This window comes from Apodemus sylvaticus, chromosome 9 (assembly GCF_947179515.1).
Source record: "Apodemus sylvaticus chromosome 9, mApoSyl1.1, whole genome shotgun sequence".
Classification (NCBI taxonomy): Eukaryota; Metazoa; Chordata; class Mammalia; order Rodentia; family Muridae; genus Apodemus; species Apodemus sylvaticus.
Genome location: NC_067480.1, coordinates 41,817,116 through 41,837,645, shown reverse-complemented (window position 1 = coordinate 41,837,645; position 20,530 = coordinate 41,817,116). Strand labels below are relative to the sequence as shown.

At 39.5% G+C, this 20,530-nt stretch overlaps 1 protein-coding gene across 1 annotated transcript in view; it reads right to left on the bottom strand.

The window, feature by feature from the left end:
* Abca12 (ATP binding cassette subfamily A member 12) overlaps positions 1–20,530 on the bottom strand; it is a 172,881-nt gene that overhangs the window by 5,876 nt on the left and 146,475 nt on the right. The window contains exons 38-49 of the mRNA XM_052191827.1: positions 20,058–20,145; positions 16,913–17,018; positions 12,992–13,046; positions 12,237–12,414; positions 10,650–10,765; positions 9,514–9,673; positions 8,190–8,443; positions 5,242–5,446; positions 4,285–4,394; positions 3,876–4,017; positions 2,568–2,702; positions 543–646 (exon numbers count right to left, since the gene is read on the bottom strand). Coding sequence (XP_052047787.1) covers positions 543–646; positions 2,568–2,702; positions 3,876–4,017; positions 4,285–4,394; positions 5,242–5,446; positions 8,190–8,443; positions 9,514–9,673; positions 10,650–10,765; positions 12,237–12,414; positions 12,992–13,046; positions 16,913–17,018; positions 20,058–20,145 — 1,653 coding nt within the window. The remainder of the gene's footprint in view (positions 1–542; positions 647–2,567; positions 2,703–3,875; positions 4,018–4,284; positions 4,395–5,241; positions 5,447–8,189; positions 8,444–9,513; positions 9,674–10,649; positions 10,766–12,236; positions 12,415–12,991; positions 13,047–16,912; positions 17,019–20,057; positions 20,146–20,530) is intronic.

Genomic DNA, 20,530 nt, shown 5'->3' with positions numbered 1-20,530 from the left:
GCTACTTCAAGAAGAAAGCATAGTTGGTGGACATGGAGCCAAGGTTCATTTAGCATCACTAATAGGTGGGAGCATTAAGTGGCTGAAAGACTAAGGATTCTGAAACTTTTTGAATGGCAACAGTGAACAGTAGCTAAAAGTAAGCAGGTCTTGAGAACTTCATGGTAAAAAACATCTACTGAGACCCTGTGTCCTGTCATTCCCCAGTATTTTCACTCTGAAACCTCCATTCTTGACCTTTTACCAACAAGCAATACTCTAAATGGGCTAGTGAGAGGGCTCAGTGGGGAAGGGCACTCAACCACCTGAGTATGAGTCTCTGGGGTCCGCATGGTCAAAAGAGAAAACTGACTTCCTCAAACCGACCTCTGACCTCTAGATGCAAACACACACTCACAAAGAGACACACACATATACATACACAGACATATGCAGTATACACACACACACACACTGTTAATAAAAATTAAAAACAAAATACTCCAGGCAACAATGGGTACTCATGTGTTACCCAGGATTCCTTGGGACCTGACTCAGTTTACCTGTGAGATGTGAGGATGACAGAGCATTTGTTCTGCACCTCTTCTGAAATGATCCTCCACAGGTGTCGTTTTGACTTGGGATCCATGCCAGAGCTCGGCTCATCCTTAATAAAGAATAACCAGAAAAAGTTCTCAAATTAAGTTTTGATAAGGTTCTTTATAAGAATCACTGCCTTTCAACTCTCTGGGAACAGAAATCACTTTTTGAGGTCCCATGACTAACGTGTTTTATACATAATAGGCTTTTACTGCTTCTGTCAAAAGCTCAAAATTAAGTATTTTAAATTGTCAGTCTGTTTAAAGAAGTGTTTCAGAGAAGCTGACACCATGTTACTTTACAACCGTCTCTTATGTTTCCTTGAGAAAAAAAAAAACCTACTTCAATTACCGAGAAAGCAGAGTTTTTACATTTAATTCTACATTTCCACATATAGAGCTGAAGCTGCGTCAACAAGATTTCCATCTTTCCCTTGAAAGCCGGATTGTGGCTGTGAGCTATAATATGCCATGTGAGGTAGAAGGAAACACAACCTGACATTTCAGTGAATATGTTCCACATGTATTTTTAGTGTTTTCCTATTAATTGAAATTTAAGACTCTCTGGAAAAATAAAAATAAGATTTGTAGAAGACGCCAAGTTGGAAAAAAAGAAAAAAAATCTACAATACTCTTCAAAGTGAATGAGGCTTTGAAATATTCAGACAGAGTTATTTTTAAAAATCCAACAATAGATAATGTAAAGAAGCAATAGCGGATCCCAATAGGTGTTAAATAAAAACAAATTATAGGTTAAGATTCGAGAAAAATTAAAATGTATGTGCGGGATGAAGAGTCTGGCCATCTGACGCTCACTTTGCCAAGCAGTATGTTAATTTGAATAGAGCTGTCAGCATTCCTTTGGCGAAATGATAAAGGAGGTATTGTCATCGCTTCTCTTTTTGCAGAAAATGGAATATGCAGTGAATACATACAGGAGAAGGGCAGTGTCTTCCTCCTGTAGCCTATATTTCCTCAGCTCATTACCACACAGCATTTACATGGTGCTTTTACATGCAAACGGCTTTACAACTTTTATCTCACAGGGGTGCCCCAGGGTTGTTTTGTTCCATTTAAAGGATGCTTACACAATAGGGTTCCATTATAAACATTGACAGCGATGTAATGCACTATAAGCTTCCAGTATTCTAGAAGGATGGTCAGTCTAGGCGGTTTAAATGATTGGATCCACCGTGTGACTTAATCCCTGGAATAATGCAGTGATTTATAACTGGATTTCACTGCATGCTGTTAAGGTTCTTTTAAAATTTGGAGATCCTTGAATGAAGGCAATTTTCCAAAATAAGGACATGTTTATGTCTCTGAAATAAAGGCCCTTGTGCTTTGTTGGGCCCAGGGAGTAGAACACTATATCACTAGTATGTACAATTTATATTTGCCAGTGATCAATTAAAATCTGCAGCTCTTACCAAAATATAAATGTGGAATGCTTTCTTGATCCTCTCCCACGTTCATATAAAACACCACTGGGTATTTTCCATCACCCCATAAGCTAAATAACTCATCTTTTTTTTTAAGCTACAAAGGAATACAATTTTAGTACAACACTTGGTTCTAAAATGTGCCTTTCTTCCTCAGCAAAAATTGGAAACTGCGAGTTCACTTGATCAGTACCTAACAGAAATATGATTTCATCAATAAGTGGGAATTAAATTTGAGCCTGCACTATGACTTATTTGAAACCCCCGCACTGGTTGCTGCTATTTTGAATTCACATGCTGAGTGTTTTCTCTGAAGCCCCCAGAGCCACTGCTTCAGACAAAATGCTTCCTGTGGACACTATCACAATAATAAATTATTTGCTAATACAAATTCTCCTAAAGTGGTGGCAGTATGCGTGCTTTGACAGTAACTGGCACACAGTGGGACCTCAGTAGATGTTGATGGTGCAGCCGGTGAGAACAATACACACGCTGACGTGCTGTTCTAATTACGTATTAGCTGTTTTGTTCATAATGTCTCTATTACCAGCAGGAGGATGGACGGTTTCCCGATCAAGGCCAGTGCAGTGGACAGCTTCCTTTTTGTGCCATAACTGCACATGGAGGTAGATCTGTCCTTGTAGGCCGTCAAGTGAAGTCTCCTAAGGAGTTTATGAACAGTCTGTGGATAAGAAGAAGAGGAATTAGGCAACCCAGCCCTCGTTAAAACCCTTATAGCACCCAGTGGGACAAAACATGCCAGCGAATAGAGATGCTTCCCATGGAGAGCACAGACCTAGAAGAGATGAAAATATTCAAGTTCAACATAGATTTTATTTTCATCTTTGAAAGACTGCTTATAAAATTAACCCTTCATTTAAAGAGAGAAAATCAATTTTCTGCGGGTACATTTTCAAATGGGACTTCCCCCCCCCCCAAAAAAAATATTTCTGTATGTTTACAATTACAGACTGTACCTTTGCTGTTACCATGAGATTCTCCTACAAAGCTTAAAAGCTGAAGAGAAAGAACTAAGGCAGAATTCGAAGGCAGGCTTCCCATCGACTGTCACCTAGCTCATCTCTCCATCTCTCATCATCGAGCCTGAGTTGTCAAATAGACTTTCAGACTACTTAAAACTGACCCGCTCTCAGAACTGTCATGCATTAGGAACCATGAGTTCGTGCAGCTATTTCTGTAGTTAAGTAACCCTAGCGAATGATGAAATCCTGGTTGGATGTTCCCATCAGGTCTCCAGAGTTTGAAGAACAAAGAAATGTGCCCCAAGAGGTTAGTCATTCCATTACAAAAATAAATTGTTGCAGTGGTATAGAGAGTTACAGAATAAAAGTAAAAATTAAGGCTGGTATTGTAATTTAGTGGTAGGATATATGCTTAGTATATGTAGATCCCTGGTTTCAATCCACTGCATTATTGATGATGAAGATGATTATGATGATAACAATAATAATAGAAAATAAAAAAGAAGTAGAAATGGAAGCCCTTCTATTTTACTTGGGCATTTTGCAGAGAATCACTTGGAACAATGTCTATTTGAATAGTTTAAAAAAAAAAAAGATCACACATTACCAATCAAGGTTAAACTTGAAGTGAAACACAGTGTGAATATCTATTTAATAAGGGAACTGAATAAACGCAGGCCAAGAAGCTTCTAAAGTTGAGCTTGCAGACAGATGCAGATATAGACTATACAGTCAAGCCAAGTGGGCTCACTGGTGAAGGGGCATTTTATGGTTTCCCATGTGGCATGACAGCTTTGCTGGGACTCTCATGAGAGGAGGAACTGAGACAGCAGTGGTCTTTAAACTAAGCAGTCCTCTACATATATACTTACTTCTTTGATGTCCTTCTCTGGAATCCCATGCACTCTGGCATAGAAATACAAGTGCTCCTCCACAGTTACCAGGTCATCTAAGGCATCCTCCTGAGGGCAGTAGCCGACCAAGGAGCTGTGAGAATCCACATGTCCAAGGGATCTGAACGGAGAAAATCAAACTCATGAGTTTCTAAAAACAGGTCTTTAAGTGTTGGGTTGGTGGCTTTGTTTTAGTTAAAATAGATAGCAATTTTTATAAAAGGAGAAAAATAATCTATTAGAAACCAAGCGGAGGTTTAAAAAACAGCCTCCAGTCACATCGATGATCCCCTCCTCAGGTCAGGAAGATGTATAACATGATCATGAAATTAGATAAAAGTCCATTTAAATTATGTTGTGCTCAATAAGTAGAAGTACTAGTCTGTACCCGCTCTTGTTTCTGATCAGAATGTTTCCACTGGAAGGAATTATGTCTCCCGTCAGCATCTTAAATATAGTGGTTTTCCCTGCTCCGTTCACACCAAGGAGGCCAAAACACTGGGATGGGGAGAGAGAGAGGGGGAAAAAAAAGATGTAAGCTACAGAAACATGTTGCTATTGTAACTTTTTCTTCCTCACTGGGTGAGACACCCTCCCCGGAAGAATAAATCACTGTAATTACTTCTGAATTGTGTACTGCTCTGCTGGCATTTGGTGAGACTTTCTCTTCTAAAACAAATGGGTATTATGGGCTCTTTTCCCTCTAAGCATCTGAACATCTGTATGTGGAGAGGATCTGCTTTACATATGCTATAGTGCCCCTTTATGTGACATAAGGAAGTATCCCTCAGGTAAGATGGGCTAACACAAAGAAGTAATTACAGTTATAGATTGCACATAATTTACACAAAATCAAAACTTTACTGAAAAAGCCACTGATGAAATGATTTATGTCACTGAGTGAATTGGATGCACACAGTCTAGCTCCGCACAGAAAACTAAAGGGAAATAGCGATCGTCGAATTCCTTTTCTTTTCTTTTCAATGCTACCTGAATCTTTCATTGTGAGAACCATAAGAATAGAAATCAATGCATGCTAAGACACTCCCTCCGAAAATGGCTTGTCTTTCTGGCAGACTTTGAACAGGTCTAGGAGTGCATCCTGAACAAGCTTCTTACTGACAGTACACCCCTGAGACAGTGACAGTGGGAATGGACTCAGAACCTGCTGTGTGCTGAGGATGAATTCTCCCTAGAAACAGCAAAGATTATTTATATGAAAAACACCACACACACACACACATAAACACACAAACACACACACACACACACACACCTACACTGAAAATATTCAGGACATGTGTTTTCTATTTCTAGATGACAAAACAAACCCATGCCCCCACACCTCTCCAGCAGGTATGCCCAGGCTGATGTTGTTGACAGCTATAATCTTCTTGTGGATAAGCTGGTAGGTCTTTGTGAGACGATGGAGCTGGACCAGGTCAAATTCAGCTGCACCACTTTCAACTCTTAATCTCTCAGCCCGCACATCTTCATCTTCATCTACTATCTCCATGATAGGTAAAGATGTAAATTTCCTGAAGAAGAGCCTGAAAACCAGATTGTGAAGTGATATGACTCAGTCTGGATACTTCGATGCTCTCATTTACTGGAAGCTTACTGCCTACCTACTGTTAGGCTGTTCTTACACCATTTATTTATTTATTTATTTATTTATTTATTTATTTATTTATTTATTTATTTTGGTTTTTTGGATTTGATTTTTTCGAGACAGGGTTTCTCTGTATAGCCCTGGCTGTCCTGAAACTTACTCTGTAGACCAGGCTGGTCTCAAACCCAGAAATCCACCTGCCTCTGCCTCCCAGAGTGCTGGGATTACAGGCATGCACCACCACTACCCGGTCTGGTCTGTTCTGTCTGATAACTCTTTGTGTTATCTTGTTTAAATGATGTAAGCAGCAGTAGTCATGCTCTTCCCATAATCTCTGCAATGCTGGCAAAACAGTGCTTGCTTTCCATGGATGAAATGTATAACATTGTTCAAATTTAAAATCCTAATTTCTAAATGAGATGTGTGCCTGAAAGCTAGCTTCTAACTGCGTTCAGAATCATTAGTGGAACTCAACCTTTAGAAGCCCAAGATCATCTATCCACCATTATTGCTCTAACAGCTGTCTTCTCCTCCCCTTTTTGTCCTTCTCCCTTCTCCTCCCCCTTTTTCCTCTTGCTCCTTTCCTTCCATCTCTTCTTCCTCTTCTTTCGTATTGTGATAAATCTAAAATGAGGCACACCACTTTAATTTCATTCTCTTTTCTCTCCTTATTTTTTCAAGGGGAGGGGGCTGGGACCCAGGATTGTACTGCTAGTAATTAGCAGGTCTTGCCTTTTAAATCATTTATTATAGGAATACCATTTATTCTGCATTCTATTTACAACCAATGTCTCATTTAAGATCCAGGGAATAATTTAGGATTATCAACCCTGCAAAATCTCTTAAGTCCCAGCCTCACCTCCATCTTGCCCTACAAACACCAAATCAAAAGAAAACCAAACCTTTTAACGTTCTGCAAGTCAGTTATTTCAGGTCTACCCTGAAAATCTCTGCTTCTCTTACAAACCGTCCCAGGATTCCGAAACATGGTGATTTCTTTATTTCTAGACTAAAAGCCCACTTGTGCAGTCCGTTTCCAAACACTGGAAATGCCTTAGAACCCTCCCTTAGTCATGCACCATTTTCCGGACTCTTCCTATCACTACTGTAAGCTTCAGTTTTGCCAGCATTTCTCAGTAACCTCACAGGGCTCCTGTGTCGCTGACTCTTGCATGCCAGTCTGCACTGATTCTACAAAAGCTACACCTGCTAAGGTATCATGTGGTTGCACTGTTCTCTGTTCACTAACCTTTAATAGACTGCCATTGGTTTGTTTAAATAAGATCCAAACCAGATCTCTTTACTAAGCATTCAAGAAACTCCATAACCTTCCAGCCACACCATATGCTGAAATGACCTATTATTCATTACATTTATTCTATCTTCCAATCAAATAGTATAATTTTTAATTAAGTAGTCTATAACATTTTCCTCTTTCTTCTTTCTCCCTTTTATTATTACTTAATTAAAATTTTTATTTTCAGTAGGTAATGTAGCTTCATATTAAAATGGTACCAGAAAATAGAATGTCAAAAGTAAGCACTCTTCAAGCAACAGTGACAATAAGGATAATCTATTATAAGAAGGTAAATTTCTTTTGAACTCTCATGGTAATATATAATACTCGTTTCTTAGCCTTTCACTTTTATTTAATATCTACTAGAACAAATATTACATAGATATTGGATCATTCTTTTTCCGTGTGTCCATGTGCATGCTTTATATTTGAGTATGTATTCAAATCCATGTGCAAGTATACTTGACCATGAAAACACGCATGCAGAAAAGGCTGTTGGGTGTGTGCTTCATCACCCTTTATCTTATTCCTTTGAGACAGAGTCTCTCACTGAACTTAGGGCTTGCAGTTTTGGTCTGATTAGATGCTCAGCAAGCCCCAGGGATCCGTCTATCTCACCCTACGTCCAACAATGCCAGCTGGGGTTACAGGCCTTTGCTGTGATATGCTGGGTTTGGGATGCTGGAAATGAGCATCTGAATTCAGGTTCTCATGCGTACACAGCCAGTGTTCTCTACTGAGTTGCATTCCTCACTCCTGAATCGTCCCTTCTGATGGCTAAATAGCATTAAGTTTATGAATACAGATGTATAAATTAAGCAGTTCCTAAATAAAGGTAAGCTGCTCATTCCCGCTCTTTCGCAATTAGAAATGGTGAGGGTGGTGACGTAACGCTATGCCTCTGTACAGAGGTTTGTACTGTTGTCACTAGGAACACTTCCTAGGAAGGCAGCACTAGTCAGAGGTGATTATACTTGGCTGTGTCTCTCTCCTCATTTGTGATGTTCTCCTTGATTTAGCCCAGTCGTCTTCTCCCAGACTCACTGCCCATGCTACACACTCAAACTTCTGTCTCACTTCTGCACATGAAGCCTGTGTCACCTCCCGCAACTCACTGACTCTCTTTTAGGGTGACAACTGTGCTTACTTAACTTTGTCTCTTACTCTACATCCACACTCTAGGTTTGTGGTGTTGTCATTAGGACCACATACAAAGGCTGGGCAACTATTTCCTAGACTTAAATGGATGACACATCATGTAACCATGTTTTAAAAGGCTGTAAGGTAGACTTTCTAGTGTTACTAGAGGAAACACCAAGATTCTTGCACATCCCCGAATATTCTGACTCCAACATCATGAGGGGTGATGCTGTCCTCATCTTACCTGAGCCTCTTTATCAGCCACTCATTGATGAGGAGTCGCAACAAGAAAAACATGGTGCCCTGAGAAACCAGGGCCACAAACATCGCTCCTAGCTTATCCATTTCAAACGTCTCGCTTGGATAATCCACACCATAGGCTTTTAAGAAATCCAAGACTGCCTGTTGCTGAGAAAGTTCAATCAAACCGTAGCCAAAACAGAATTGGGGGAAGATCAGGAAAATTCGCTTGAGGGTTTCAGAAATAAGTTCTAGAGTCTGAAACAAGAGAAATAACAAAGTGTAGTTTTAGGATTCCAACTAATTGACAAAACATTTAAAACTGGATGAAGACAGACGGAGGAGCCTATGCAGACTGGCAAGTATTTTACATGTATGCTGTAACCACATATTGTATTTGCTACCTAAATGATGGAATGACAGAATTTATCATTGAAATGCAAGTAAAAAAAGAATGTTTTTTTTTTTCTCAAAGTGGTCCAAGGTATCAGGTCCAATTCTGGAGATAAAAATCACTTCCAGGCCTGGCTTACATTCAGTGGGAGAGGTAAGCCTGGCCAGAACGTTGGGATCCAAAGCAGCATCAGTGGGTTCCTGAGTGAGAGAGGGCTCAGTAAAGCTTTTAACCTTAGGGAATCTCAACCAGGGGAGGGAAAGACATTGTGAAATGAGATGGAAGGAGAGACAACAGATATCAAAGAGACGGAAATGCCTCATTTTCACATTATTCACACTTAGGTCAAATAACTTCCACCTTTCACTTTTCCTTCTCCCAAAGTGGCTTGCCTATCCCTTACCTCACTTCATTTCCCCTCTATTCTTTTGCACTCAATTGCCCAGGACTGTTAAAGCTTCTCTTTCACTGATCATAATTGTTAGCTCTGAATAGCGAGTGATGCTTACAATGAAGTTGATTCCAATATATAATTGAAAGAGATTTTTTTCTCTATGAGTGTTCAAATGAATCCTAACCCACAGCCATATACATCATCCATTCGTGTCACCACTGCACCTTAGGGATTTATTAATAAGTAGAATGTTTAGCTGACCAGTTGTTCTCATACAATCTATCTGATTTTGTATCTACCACTTTACTTAAGACCTAGCAAAAGTCAGTATTATTAGCATTCTGTAAATACAACAATAAACATAACCTCCATGGAGCTTAGTTTCTTTTAAAGCTATACTTTTCTCCTTTTCTAAATTGAATAAAATCAAATGATAGTCTTTTGTATTTAAATACAGAGTAAAGGAACTCTTTCCACGTGGACCACGTTAAGGCTTCTGGCTCATTGGCTGAAGTTTAAGTAACGAATAAAAGACCTTACCGGATCATTAGGCTTCTCCTTGGAAAGGAAGTATACCACCGACAGGGAAACAATGGAATTGATGCCAAAGAACAGGTTGACACACACGTAAGTGATGAAGGCCATTCCTGTTTCATGGAAGAGGCCAGCCAGCAGGTACATCCAAGAAAATGTTGCATAGCTGTAGGACAACAATACTAAAAATTAAAATTGCACCTTAGTTCTTCTAGTCTACAAAACAATAAAATCAAGCTCAGATGGGTTTCCCAGGGAACAGTAAACATGAGAGGCGAGTGGCCAAGCCCTGAAGCTAGGTCTATATTTCATTCCTCATTTTGACAAAAGACTCTCAAAGGATGTCTTTAAAATGACAGCAAGAAGCCTCTGTTTTAAGGAACCCATATAGTTTCTTTGTCATCACAACTACAGATTCATCCCCTCCAAGGTATAGTGTTACTCTGTCCAGGCAAGATTTCTGCTGCTCAGAAATAGAAGTTCAAACTGAATAAATCTGATCGTTTAAAACTGAGGAAAGATAATTGTTATAGGTAGCTAACAAGGTCTGGTTAAAAGATGGGTGGCCAAGGTTAGGCAAAGATGAGCAACTTCAGTCTTAAATAGATCTAGAAACAGAAAGGCCCTCTGGTTGTCCCAGTTTTTAAACAATTGATTTTTACCCATGCCTTTGTAATAGAATCAAGTTTTACATTGCATACCAATTACATCATGCAACCTCTATTACTCTAACATAGAAACAACAGTATTTGTGCCCTTACCCATCTTAAAAAGACAAATACATCTAGACATAAATTTATACGGACCTTCTAAAGCCATACACAGCCATGTACTTTGTCACTACACATACCCACACATACTTTTCTGGTCATTCTAAAATATTCATTTTATATACTTTAGATTATGTGCACAAATTGGTACAATGCATGATACCTAGTAAGTGCCTGTTCATGATAACAACATTAATCTTCAGAAGTGTGGTAGTTACAGGCTATAGACTAGCAAGAAATACATTAGTCATCACTCATGTTAAATGACCCCAAGACAAATTTAAATTAACTAACAAGACTAAGGTCCTATTTGTGTCTAGGAGAGCTTAATTTTGTTAATTCTTTTTCTTTGTTGCTTAATCAGCAGCTTACCCAAACAGCAAAAGTAGGAGGGATACGGCGCCTAGATTGTTTCCACTGTAGAAGGCAGGGAGCTTGAAAATTGCTATGACACCAATTGAAAATGCTACAGGAACCAAATAGAAGACCTATGGATATAGGCAAAACAATGTTTAATATATGGTGAGTATTCTTTTAAAATCAATAACGCACCTTATTTAACTCTGCAATAAGTAGACCTAGAAAAATTCTTAAGGAATGAATTTTTATTTATCTTCCTGTTGCTTGTAACATTCAGCTCATTTTACATTGATCTCACTTTAGAAATTGTCTTCTCCAATATGAGGTCAAGGCAATTTCAATCTATATAAATACACAAGAAATCCCTAGCGTTCCTGCCTCAAGGCTTAAGACTTGGGATCATTCAGTGACAGGGGTTCTGGGAGAAAGATAAGAAAGCCAGGTTTCTTGGTATTAGAGTCAGTCCTCAAAGTATTGATTTCATTTTGGATGTGGCTACTCTCTCACATGGCTGCTTTCTGAGACTTGGTTATCAGTGTTAGGCATTCCGTGCTAAACAGCAGGACAACAGTTCTCACACATTCTTGAAATCATAGGTATCTGAACAAAAACCTCAGCATTCTGGTCGCAAGCAAAAATATTAGAGGCTTAAGAGTCTGCAGCAAGATGCATGCAGTGAAGGTGGAGGTGTTCAATTTGAGGGTGGTGGTCGGAGGAATCTTTTGAATGGCACTGAGCACCAGTAGTACTAACAACAGGATCTCAGTCCTGAGTAGACCTTCACAGAAGAACACATCGAAGCTTCCTTAACATTTAAGCGTTTGTGAAGTACAGAGTGGTCATTAGCATTCTTTTAGACTTGGCTTCTACAACGGGCACATTTCAGACCTCACTGGATGCATTAGCAAAATGGATCTGTGGTTAATTACTCTCCAACTCTTCAAGCCAATGATCATGACAACAACTCAGACAATCGCTGCAATCATGGGCAAATGCATACTCATCTGGGCTCTTGGCCAACGCTGGTACATTTGGAGTCAAGAACGATCATCTGAACTTGGGGACCACTTTATATAACGGAGAGCGCTGTCAATGAAATACATCCCTCCTTGTCCCTGCTAATCTTCTCTAGTGTGTCATTCAGCAGGAGCTACTACTTTGAATTTTTCACTATTAGTTGATTAAATTTTTATAAGCTTGATTATCTGGCACTACAGGGTAATGTTGTTAAGCTTCTATTTTGCTACAGTAGTGGTTCTCAGACTTCAATGTACTTAAAAATCACCTGGGGGAATCTTGTTTGAAATGCATACTTTCTACACTCCATTTCCCAAGACACAAATTTAAGAGACCTGGAGAGAGGCCCAGGAATCTGTATGTTTATGTACAGTCTAAGAATCTGATATCTCAGAGATAAGGGCAAGTATGTTTCTTTTTCTCTCCAACCATCAGATGATATAAGCTCAATTCAATTGGCTTTTCTTAATTTTCTGTCCTTGTATTAATAATTTGAATATTTAGAGCAAAAAGCTCTTGAATACAAAGCTGATAGACTTCTACTCAAATTGATACTGTCTTGCAATGACAAAAGTTACTCACCATGTCATAGATGAAATTTGTCACCCAGTAGCATGTCACACCAATGCCGGAAATGTGCTGCAACTGCTTGGCTTTGGTCTGATGCTCCCTGACAATGTAGGTGACAAAGCTGGCAGTGGTGACAGAGTAGCCCATCAGGATGGACAGCGCCACTAAAATATCGATTAAACTGCTGATTCTATCATGAGCAATAGGGAGAGGAAAGTACACATAAGTTTTTGGAACTCCTTTCCTTTCAGGAAGATTCATGACTAAAACCATCAACAAAGCAGTACAAGAGCTGGCTGTGACACAGATAAGGCTCTCTGCAAGGCAGCCAGATACTATCTTCGACATGACTCTTCTGTGACCCTGGAATAAATGTAGCGCTAGTGCATCTGAATTGGCTGGGGATACGTGATAGAAAAGCCTCGGTCTCCAAGGGTTACAGAGTGCATGCAAGGGATATATAGATCTTGAGCAAAGAAACAGTACTTAAATGCTCTGCAGTGAAGTCAAAATGATGAAGTACTACTTGTGCAGTTGACTCATAAAAGCAGCAGACTCAGTGAATCTGCAGTCGACAAGCTCTACTTGGCAACCCTCTCCATATCTTTCCAGAAACTTCCTTTTGTCCAGACAGTGACTTATATTACCAGCCCTTCTAGATTGACATCCATTCAGAGACCACTGTAAGTTCCAATTATTGCACATTCTACAGAAGTGCAGCTATGCCAAAGGGAAGGTAGTGATGTCAAGGAAAGAAATGTGCTTACGTGGCTTGTTCCTGGTCTTGTACCCCTGGATAAGGGTGGCTATACATGATGATCCCTAGAAAGAGGGGAGAGTTCTGCTGTTAGATGGTATTTAGTTAATCAGGAGCACCAAGTTTTACATGAATAATACACGATGCTTTGTTTCTTACAAGATGAACCAAAGAATTGTGCTTCAAAGATTCTTATTTAAAGGATAATGCTTTCCCAATCCTTAATTCCATCAAATTCTTGTGAGTACTGTTCTTCTCTTAATAAGAAAATAAGCAATGTCTACTTGTGTGTAGAACATTCTGGAAAGATCTAAGAACATCTACTTCTTTTATAGTGCATGCCATACTCTGGAGTACATTCAAGTGATTGCTTCTAACTTTCCTCTATCTAGTCATTCCTATTTGAATTTCAGCTGTACTTCAGAAATAGAATACACTTAAATAGACAACTCAGATAGGCATCAATTATATAAGCCTCTCTGAAAATCAAATCCAATCCTCCTTTCTGAGTTAATGACATATGACAACGTGGTCCTTTCTCTTTTACTATTTCTAAGATGATTATTGTTTGAAAATCCTACCAGAATAGGGACTGGGAACCTCAATGTTGCATATCCATCAAAACTCAGGAAGCCAAAGAGCTTATCACTGTACCCACACTTCATTAGTAGTCACTTAATTCCACTGCAACCACAAAGTATTGGGTTCTCGGAGTTGGTTATAGTTTCTGAGTTGGAAGCAAGGCTCTTTTCTTTCCTTTCTTAAAGGATCTTACTTTACCAAAGTCAAAAGTGAACAGGCAAGTTTCCCAAAAACTGCAATGTGAAGGCAGCATGCATACTGTCTAGATAAATGTGGGAAAGAATGATAGGAAAAGAGCCTGGGACTCCTCTACTCTTAAACGGTTGTAAACTGAGCAAGAACTTTTGTTCTTACTGCTTAAACATGTTAGAACATATGTTGGGATACTTGGGTACAATGTTTAGACATATTTTCTGGGCAACTTAAATTTGTAGTTTTTATTAAGATGAGTATGACACATTAAGTTGAATTTCTCAACAGTAGTGTGATGGACAGTTTTATGTCAGCTAAAGTCATCTGAGAGGAGGGAATCTCCATTAAGAGAATGCCTCTACAGGATTGGGCAGTAGGCAAGCTTGTGAGGCAGTTTCTTAGTCAGGGACTGATATGGGAGGACCCAATTCAGTGTAGGTTGGGCCAACCATGGGCTAGTGGTCCTGGTTCTATAAGAAAAGCAAGCTAGTAAGCAGCATCCCTCCATGGCCTGTTTGTCAGCTCTGGCCTCAAGGTTCCTGCCCTGACTTCTTTCAGCAATGAACAGTAATACGAAAGCGTAAGTCAAATACACCATTTCTTCTCTGAGTGGCTTTGGTCACGGTGCTTCATCACAACAATAGTAATCCTAACTATGACAAATGGCATGTTGAAGAAAATAAACAGTTAAAAACAAAGAAAACAACAACATGCTGTAGAATAGGGTGTTTCCATGAGTATCTACTGAAAGATGTAGTAATGTATCAGGATTAAACTCCTGTGTCATAAGCTTCCCCACAGCCTCTGTAGCATCCAATGCCATGTCTTAAGTGCATGACTGATCAATGGATGCTTATTAAAGCAAATCAAATAAATCGTCAAGTAGTCATGTCCTTGCATGGAACCTACATCATGCAGGCATTTTTCTGTGGTCCCTATAGGTACCAAGGTAAAATGAGATGCTTCCTGCGGCCACTGTTGCTGAAGCAACCAAGGATAGGAGGAGCACAGAGGTGTAACATCTGTCAGAGAAAACATGCAAACCAATATTCTCTGGGAAGAGCACAGATTTTCCACATGAAGTTAACCACTAGAGGGAACCGCATGAATGTTGCAGATATCGATGTTGCCAATGAAAGCTAATTAAAATATTTTATTAGCATATTAAGCTTCAGAAAAAATGAATTTTACAGCTAAAGAGAAACCCCAGTTCACGTGGAATCCTACAAAGATGTCTTCAAGCACGTGAAGGATCGTGAGGAAGAGGTGATGAGAGCAAATAGGTTGAATTTTACAAACAGGTTAGGTTCTTTTGCCCCGGGAGACCCTACTCACTCACGTATTCTGAAACATCACACATTTTTAAGCGTGACATAGATTTCTTCTTTGAAAGGAATAAAATATCTCCCAGAGAGAGCAGAATGTTGCCATTTTTGTAAGTTTGAATAGAAAAATTAACGAGGACTAGAAGACGTCCTTAATTTATACATAACTTTATTTAAGCTTTATTTTGAAATTGAAAAGTAAATTTCATTTCAGAGTCAGCATAAGTTTTACGCTGCCAGTTTCTTTTATCCTCTGTAACTTAAAATACAATGTAAGGCCCTACAACAAGCCTGCAGGAGTCTAGAGTGGTTCCAGTTATATTAGTTTCAGTAATGAAGACTAATTATAGAGGAAACCAGGACACAGGTTTCCAGAAGCCAACCCTTTAGATGAGGTGGCATCCTCCTGTTCTCTGTATCTTTACTACATCTCCCTGACTATTTCTATAGCTTCTCTGCTTTCATTGTCTGTCACAACAATGCGTGTTTTTGCTCTGAATAAAACACCCCACAGAAGGGTTCCCAACAGCATTTCAATCCAGGCTAGTCTCACCTGGCCTTAGTCACCACTTCATTTCATTTACCACTTTTGACTTTGTCCTTTATTAATGTGCTATACCTAAGGGCTACCCATCTTGTTATTTTCTTTAAGACTCCTCCCGCTAGGAAAAAAAAAAGCCAAAAACAGTTGGATAAACATCACAGTTTCCTCTGAAAGGAAGATTTCTGAATTCTCTGCTGCTAGAGTGAGTGTCTAACACGAAAGTTTACTTTCACGATTATCAGCACAGAAGCAGACATCAGAATGTATGGGGGTGGGGTGATGGAAGAAAAGAGGGTAGGGTCAGCTTTTATAAAAGACAGTCTGTGTCATTTATCCTTCCTAATAGGCTGGTTATGAGGCTGGGTCCTGGCCAGAAAAATGTATTATTTCATTTTTTTTTCCTCTCCTTCCTTATTATTATTTTTTTAGGATCATATGGAAAAATAATTTGAGTGAGGCTCAAGGAGATGAAATGGTCTGATGAACAGTAATTGAGTTAGAAAAAAACATAAATCAACTTCCTTTAAATCCCAGTCCTATTTAAAAATGATGTGGAGGGCTGTGGGCAAATGAAACTGGAGTAGATCTGCCCGAGTCTGGATAAACAGCTTGGAGCATTAGCAAAAGGACAGGCAGGACCCAGAGAGCCCTGAGTTCAAATCCCACTTTAGCCCCTCAGTGAATGTGCAGGAGAAAACAGTTATGTTAACCCCAAATGGAAGTATTTTTTGTATAACATGTGTATATATATGCTCCGTAGCACTTTGGATGCAGTGTAGAACTTTGCGTTTTAGAAGTTTTGTCTTCGTAACTGAGCATGGTCGCCTACAACTTTAAGGCCAGCACTCAGGAGGCAGAGCCAAGTGCCTCTCTATTAGTTTCAGGCCGGCTTGGCTACCAGGTGAGAACTAAAAACTTACCATAAAAAATTATTTTGTCTGCATATATAGACCTGTGAGCAATACTTATGAATATTAGTTTATTAGCCAGCTCTGTTTGTAGACAAATAAATAGCTCTGAAATATTTTCCACAACATATCACTACTAGCTGTGAGGACAAAGTGGGAGTTACTATCCTGATTTGATAACTGAGGAAACTAAATTAATCTGAAATCAAGGGTATCATCTGGAAGGAGGTACTATTTCCAAACCCTTTCTGAAGATCCCTAATTTAGATGCCATGAAACACCCTCAACAGGGGAAGCAGATACCCGGGGGAGCCTGTTTACATGGAAGGCTATAGAAAGGAGTGTAATTAGAGACAGAGCTGCATGCACAGTGACCCTACCGTGCCGGGCAGCATCGTACTCTGACATGTTCACCCGCAGGAGGAAGTTGTTCAGGCTGTTGAGGTAAGCTGGGAGGGAATGGTAGCCCTCTGGATCGTACCACACCTGTCAAATTTCAAAAGGAGACAAGATCGGGATTGGATTCGAGTAAAATAGGCTTTTAAAACATCCGATAGGATACTTTATTTTAAAGGAAAATCCCATTCCATCTCAGAAGATAATAAGATACCCCTGGAGTGTTGATCATAGATGGGCCTGTGGGTTTTCAGTCTACAGGTGAGCAGAGATTAGGGAGCCAGCTATTCTGAGTAACAGAATGAGCAACCGCTGACTTAGCAGCTGCTCTAGATGCTTCTACAGGCAAATTCTGAAATGAGCTGGAGAAGCCATTGTTATCTCCGCAGTGGACCCATAGTGCTTCTGAGAGGAGAGTGAAGCCTCTTAACAGCAGTGGTCAAAGCAGATAGCCACAGAGTAGACAAAGGGCTTTTAGCAATAGACAAGCCTTGCGTCCTTAACCACAAAATTGATAATTGTACTCCCCAACACATGCACTATCTTTATGTGTTACATATAGCTCGCAGGATGTGAGTTGCTTTACCCTCTACAGCAAAAGCAAGGTGTTTAAAATACCAGTGTGCTTTTAAAATGGTGTTAATTTAAAAAATGCATTCTGATTTAGAGAGGGGGTAATTTCACATTTGAGAGTCCCTTGATTTGAAAGGGAGTTTACTGGAAGTATCATTCCCAGTTTCCTGAGGAACCACCAGACTGACTTCCAGAATAGTAGTACCAGCTTGCAACCCCACCAGCAGTGGGGGAATGTTCCTCTTTCTCCACATCCTCGCCAGCACCTGTTTTCTCCTGACTTTTTAATCTTAGCCATTCTGACTGGTGTGAAGTGAAATCTCAGGGTTGTTTTGATTTGCATTTCCCTGATGACTAAGGATGTTGAACATTTCTTTAGGTGCTTCTCAGCTATTCGATATTCCTCAGGTGAAAATTCTTTGTTTAGCTCTGTACCCCATTTTTAAGGGGGATATTTGGCTCTCTGAAGTCTACCTCCTTGAGTTCATTGTATATCTTGGATATAAGCCCTCTGTCGGATGTAGTGTTGGTAAAGATCTTTTCCCAATTTGTTGGTTGCCATTTTGTCCTTTTGGCAATGTCTTTTGCCATACAGAAACTTTGTAGTTTTATGAGGTCCCATTTGTCAATTCTTGATCTTAGAGCATAAGCTATTGGTGTTCTGTTGAGGAAAATTTCCCCTGTGCCCATGTCCTCAAGGGTCTTCCCCAGTTTCTTTTCTATTAGTTTCAGAGTGTCTGGTTTTATGTGGAGGTTCTGAACATATACCCAGAGGATTCCCCAGCATGTAATAAGGATATATGCTCCACTATGTTCAAACCAGCCCTATTTATAATAGCCAGAATCTGGAAAGAACCCAGATGTCCCTCAACAGAGGAATGGACACAGAAAATGTGGTATATATACACAATGGAGTACTATTCAGCCATTTGAAACAATGAATTCATGAAATTCTTAGACAAATGGATGGAACTGGAGAACATCATCCTAAGTGAGGTAACCCAGTCTCAAAAGAACACTCATGGTATACACTCACTGATAAATGGATATTAGCCTAGAAGCTTGGAATACCTGAGGCACAATGCACATATCAAATGGTGCCCAAGAAGAAGAAAGGAGTGGCCTCCTGGAAAAGCTCAGTGCAGCAGTGTAGGGGAATACCAGGACAGGGAAGTGGGAATGGGGTGGATAGAGGAACAGGGGAAGGGAAGAGGACTTATGGGACTTTTGGGGAGGGGGGATCCAGGAAAGGGAAAATCACTTGAAATATAAATAAAGAATATATCAAGTAAAAAAAGAAATAAAAACTTCAAATACATAAATATACAACATTTTTTAAAAAAGAAAGGAAGTTTACTCAGTGTGTGGGGAAGAAAAGGGGGCACGGAAGTCCCCAGGATTGTTATTTCCCACACAGCTTGTGACATCTGGGTCCCACAGTGTCTACGGAGTAGGGATGTTGTGAGAATGGAATTCATTTCCTTTTTCTAAATGGTGAAACTGCTTCTTGGCATAGAACAATCATGAGCTAAATGAATATTAATTGCTCTGCTTTCACCTCAATTCTGTGTCTCTTTACTACCCAAAGAGAAATATTCAGAGGACAGTAAAATTTTTTGTGACTGAAAATAAGTAAACAACTAAAATCCTTATAACGGCTGTTATAAGGCTGTCATCTGAGCAGTCATATGCATCTGACTCACTGACTGGCTTGTCTCAAAGCATTGCTGCTATCTGGAAGAATTTTTTTAAAAAAAGGACTGTGGGCTTGTTTATCTCTATTAGATTCGTTACTATTCCAGGTTTGATGAGAATCGAGGCTAAAAGCTCACATTCCTATTCTCTAAAAGGTTGTGATACAGACATGAAGAAAGTACAGTAAAAATAAAGGCATTGTGAGACCAAAAATTCTAGGGATTACACACATTAATGCACTGCATGGGGAAAAAAATCACCTGCCTGATGAGCCCTGTACCGATCCAGTTCACAGAGCTACCCCTTTCCTTGACTGTGTGATCGAGTCCCCCCTACTCTTTATGTTTACGTAAAGGTGAGCAGGGTCCAGTGCTACTGTTTGTATCTCTCTCTGCTTATCAGTAATGCAAGGAGGAGATTATTTCCACTGCTGAAAGTTCTATGAGTAAATGAATGAATGAGTGAATGAATGAATGAGAGTGAGTGAATGAATGAATGAGAGTGAGTGAATGAATGAATGTTAACAGAGATTATTTCCACTGCTGAAAGTTCTATGAATAAATGAATGAATGAGTAAGTGAATGAATGAATGAGTGAACGAATGAATGAGTGAGTGAGTGGATGAACATGAACTGAAGTTCTTATTCTACTGCAGATGGGTGTTTAGAGCTACATTTTTGATGACTGCAAGAAAGGCTTTTGTTTACAGTTCTTGCTCTTGTGTGTACATGCCTCCTTAGACTACATGTATGCATCATGTGGATTGATTTAATGTTTTATGTTTCTCGCAAGAAAGTGTTTACATATATAGATTCCATATCCCTATTTATATGACCTCCCAGAAGAAAGTCCCAAATTTACCTTAGCAAGAGTTCTATTGACAGGAACAGCTGTCACATCAAAACGAAGGTCATTAGTCAATTTCATCCCAAAACTCCAACCTCCGTATCTGCATAGAGCAACAAAATTTATATTTGTTTTACTGGGTAAAATGTTCCTAAGTTGATGTAAAATATTTAAGTAGGAGCTTATTTTTCTTTCCATCCAGAATATATAATGAAATAAATACAATAAATACATCCAGAAGTAGATAAATATATGCTGCTATTTTTCTATAGATGCCTTTTTATCATATTTAAACTCAAGTGTATATCATTACTAAAGGCAAGAGTCTCATGAACAAAAATGTACTGTCTGGGATGGTGGCTCATGCCTGCCATCTAAACACTCGGGAAACTGAGGCAGGGGAGCTGCTGTGAGCTCCAAGTGAGCCTGAGCTGCAACCTAAGATCTTGCCTAAGTAACAGTTTTACAGACGTGTTACATATGTGCAA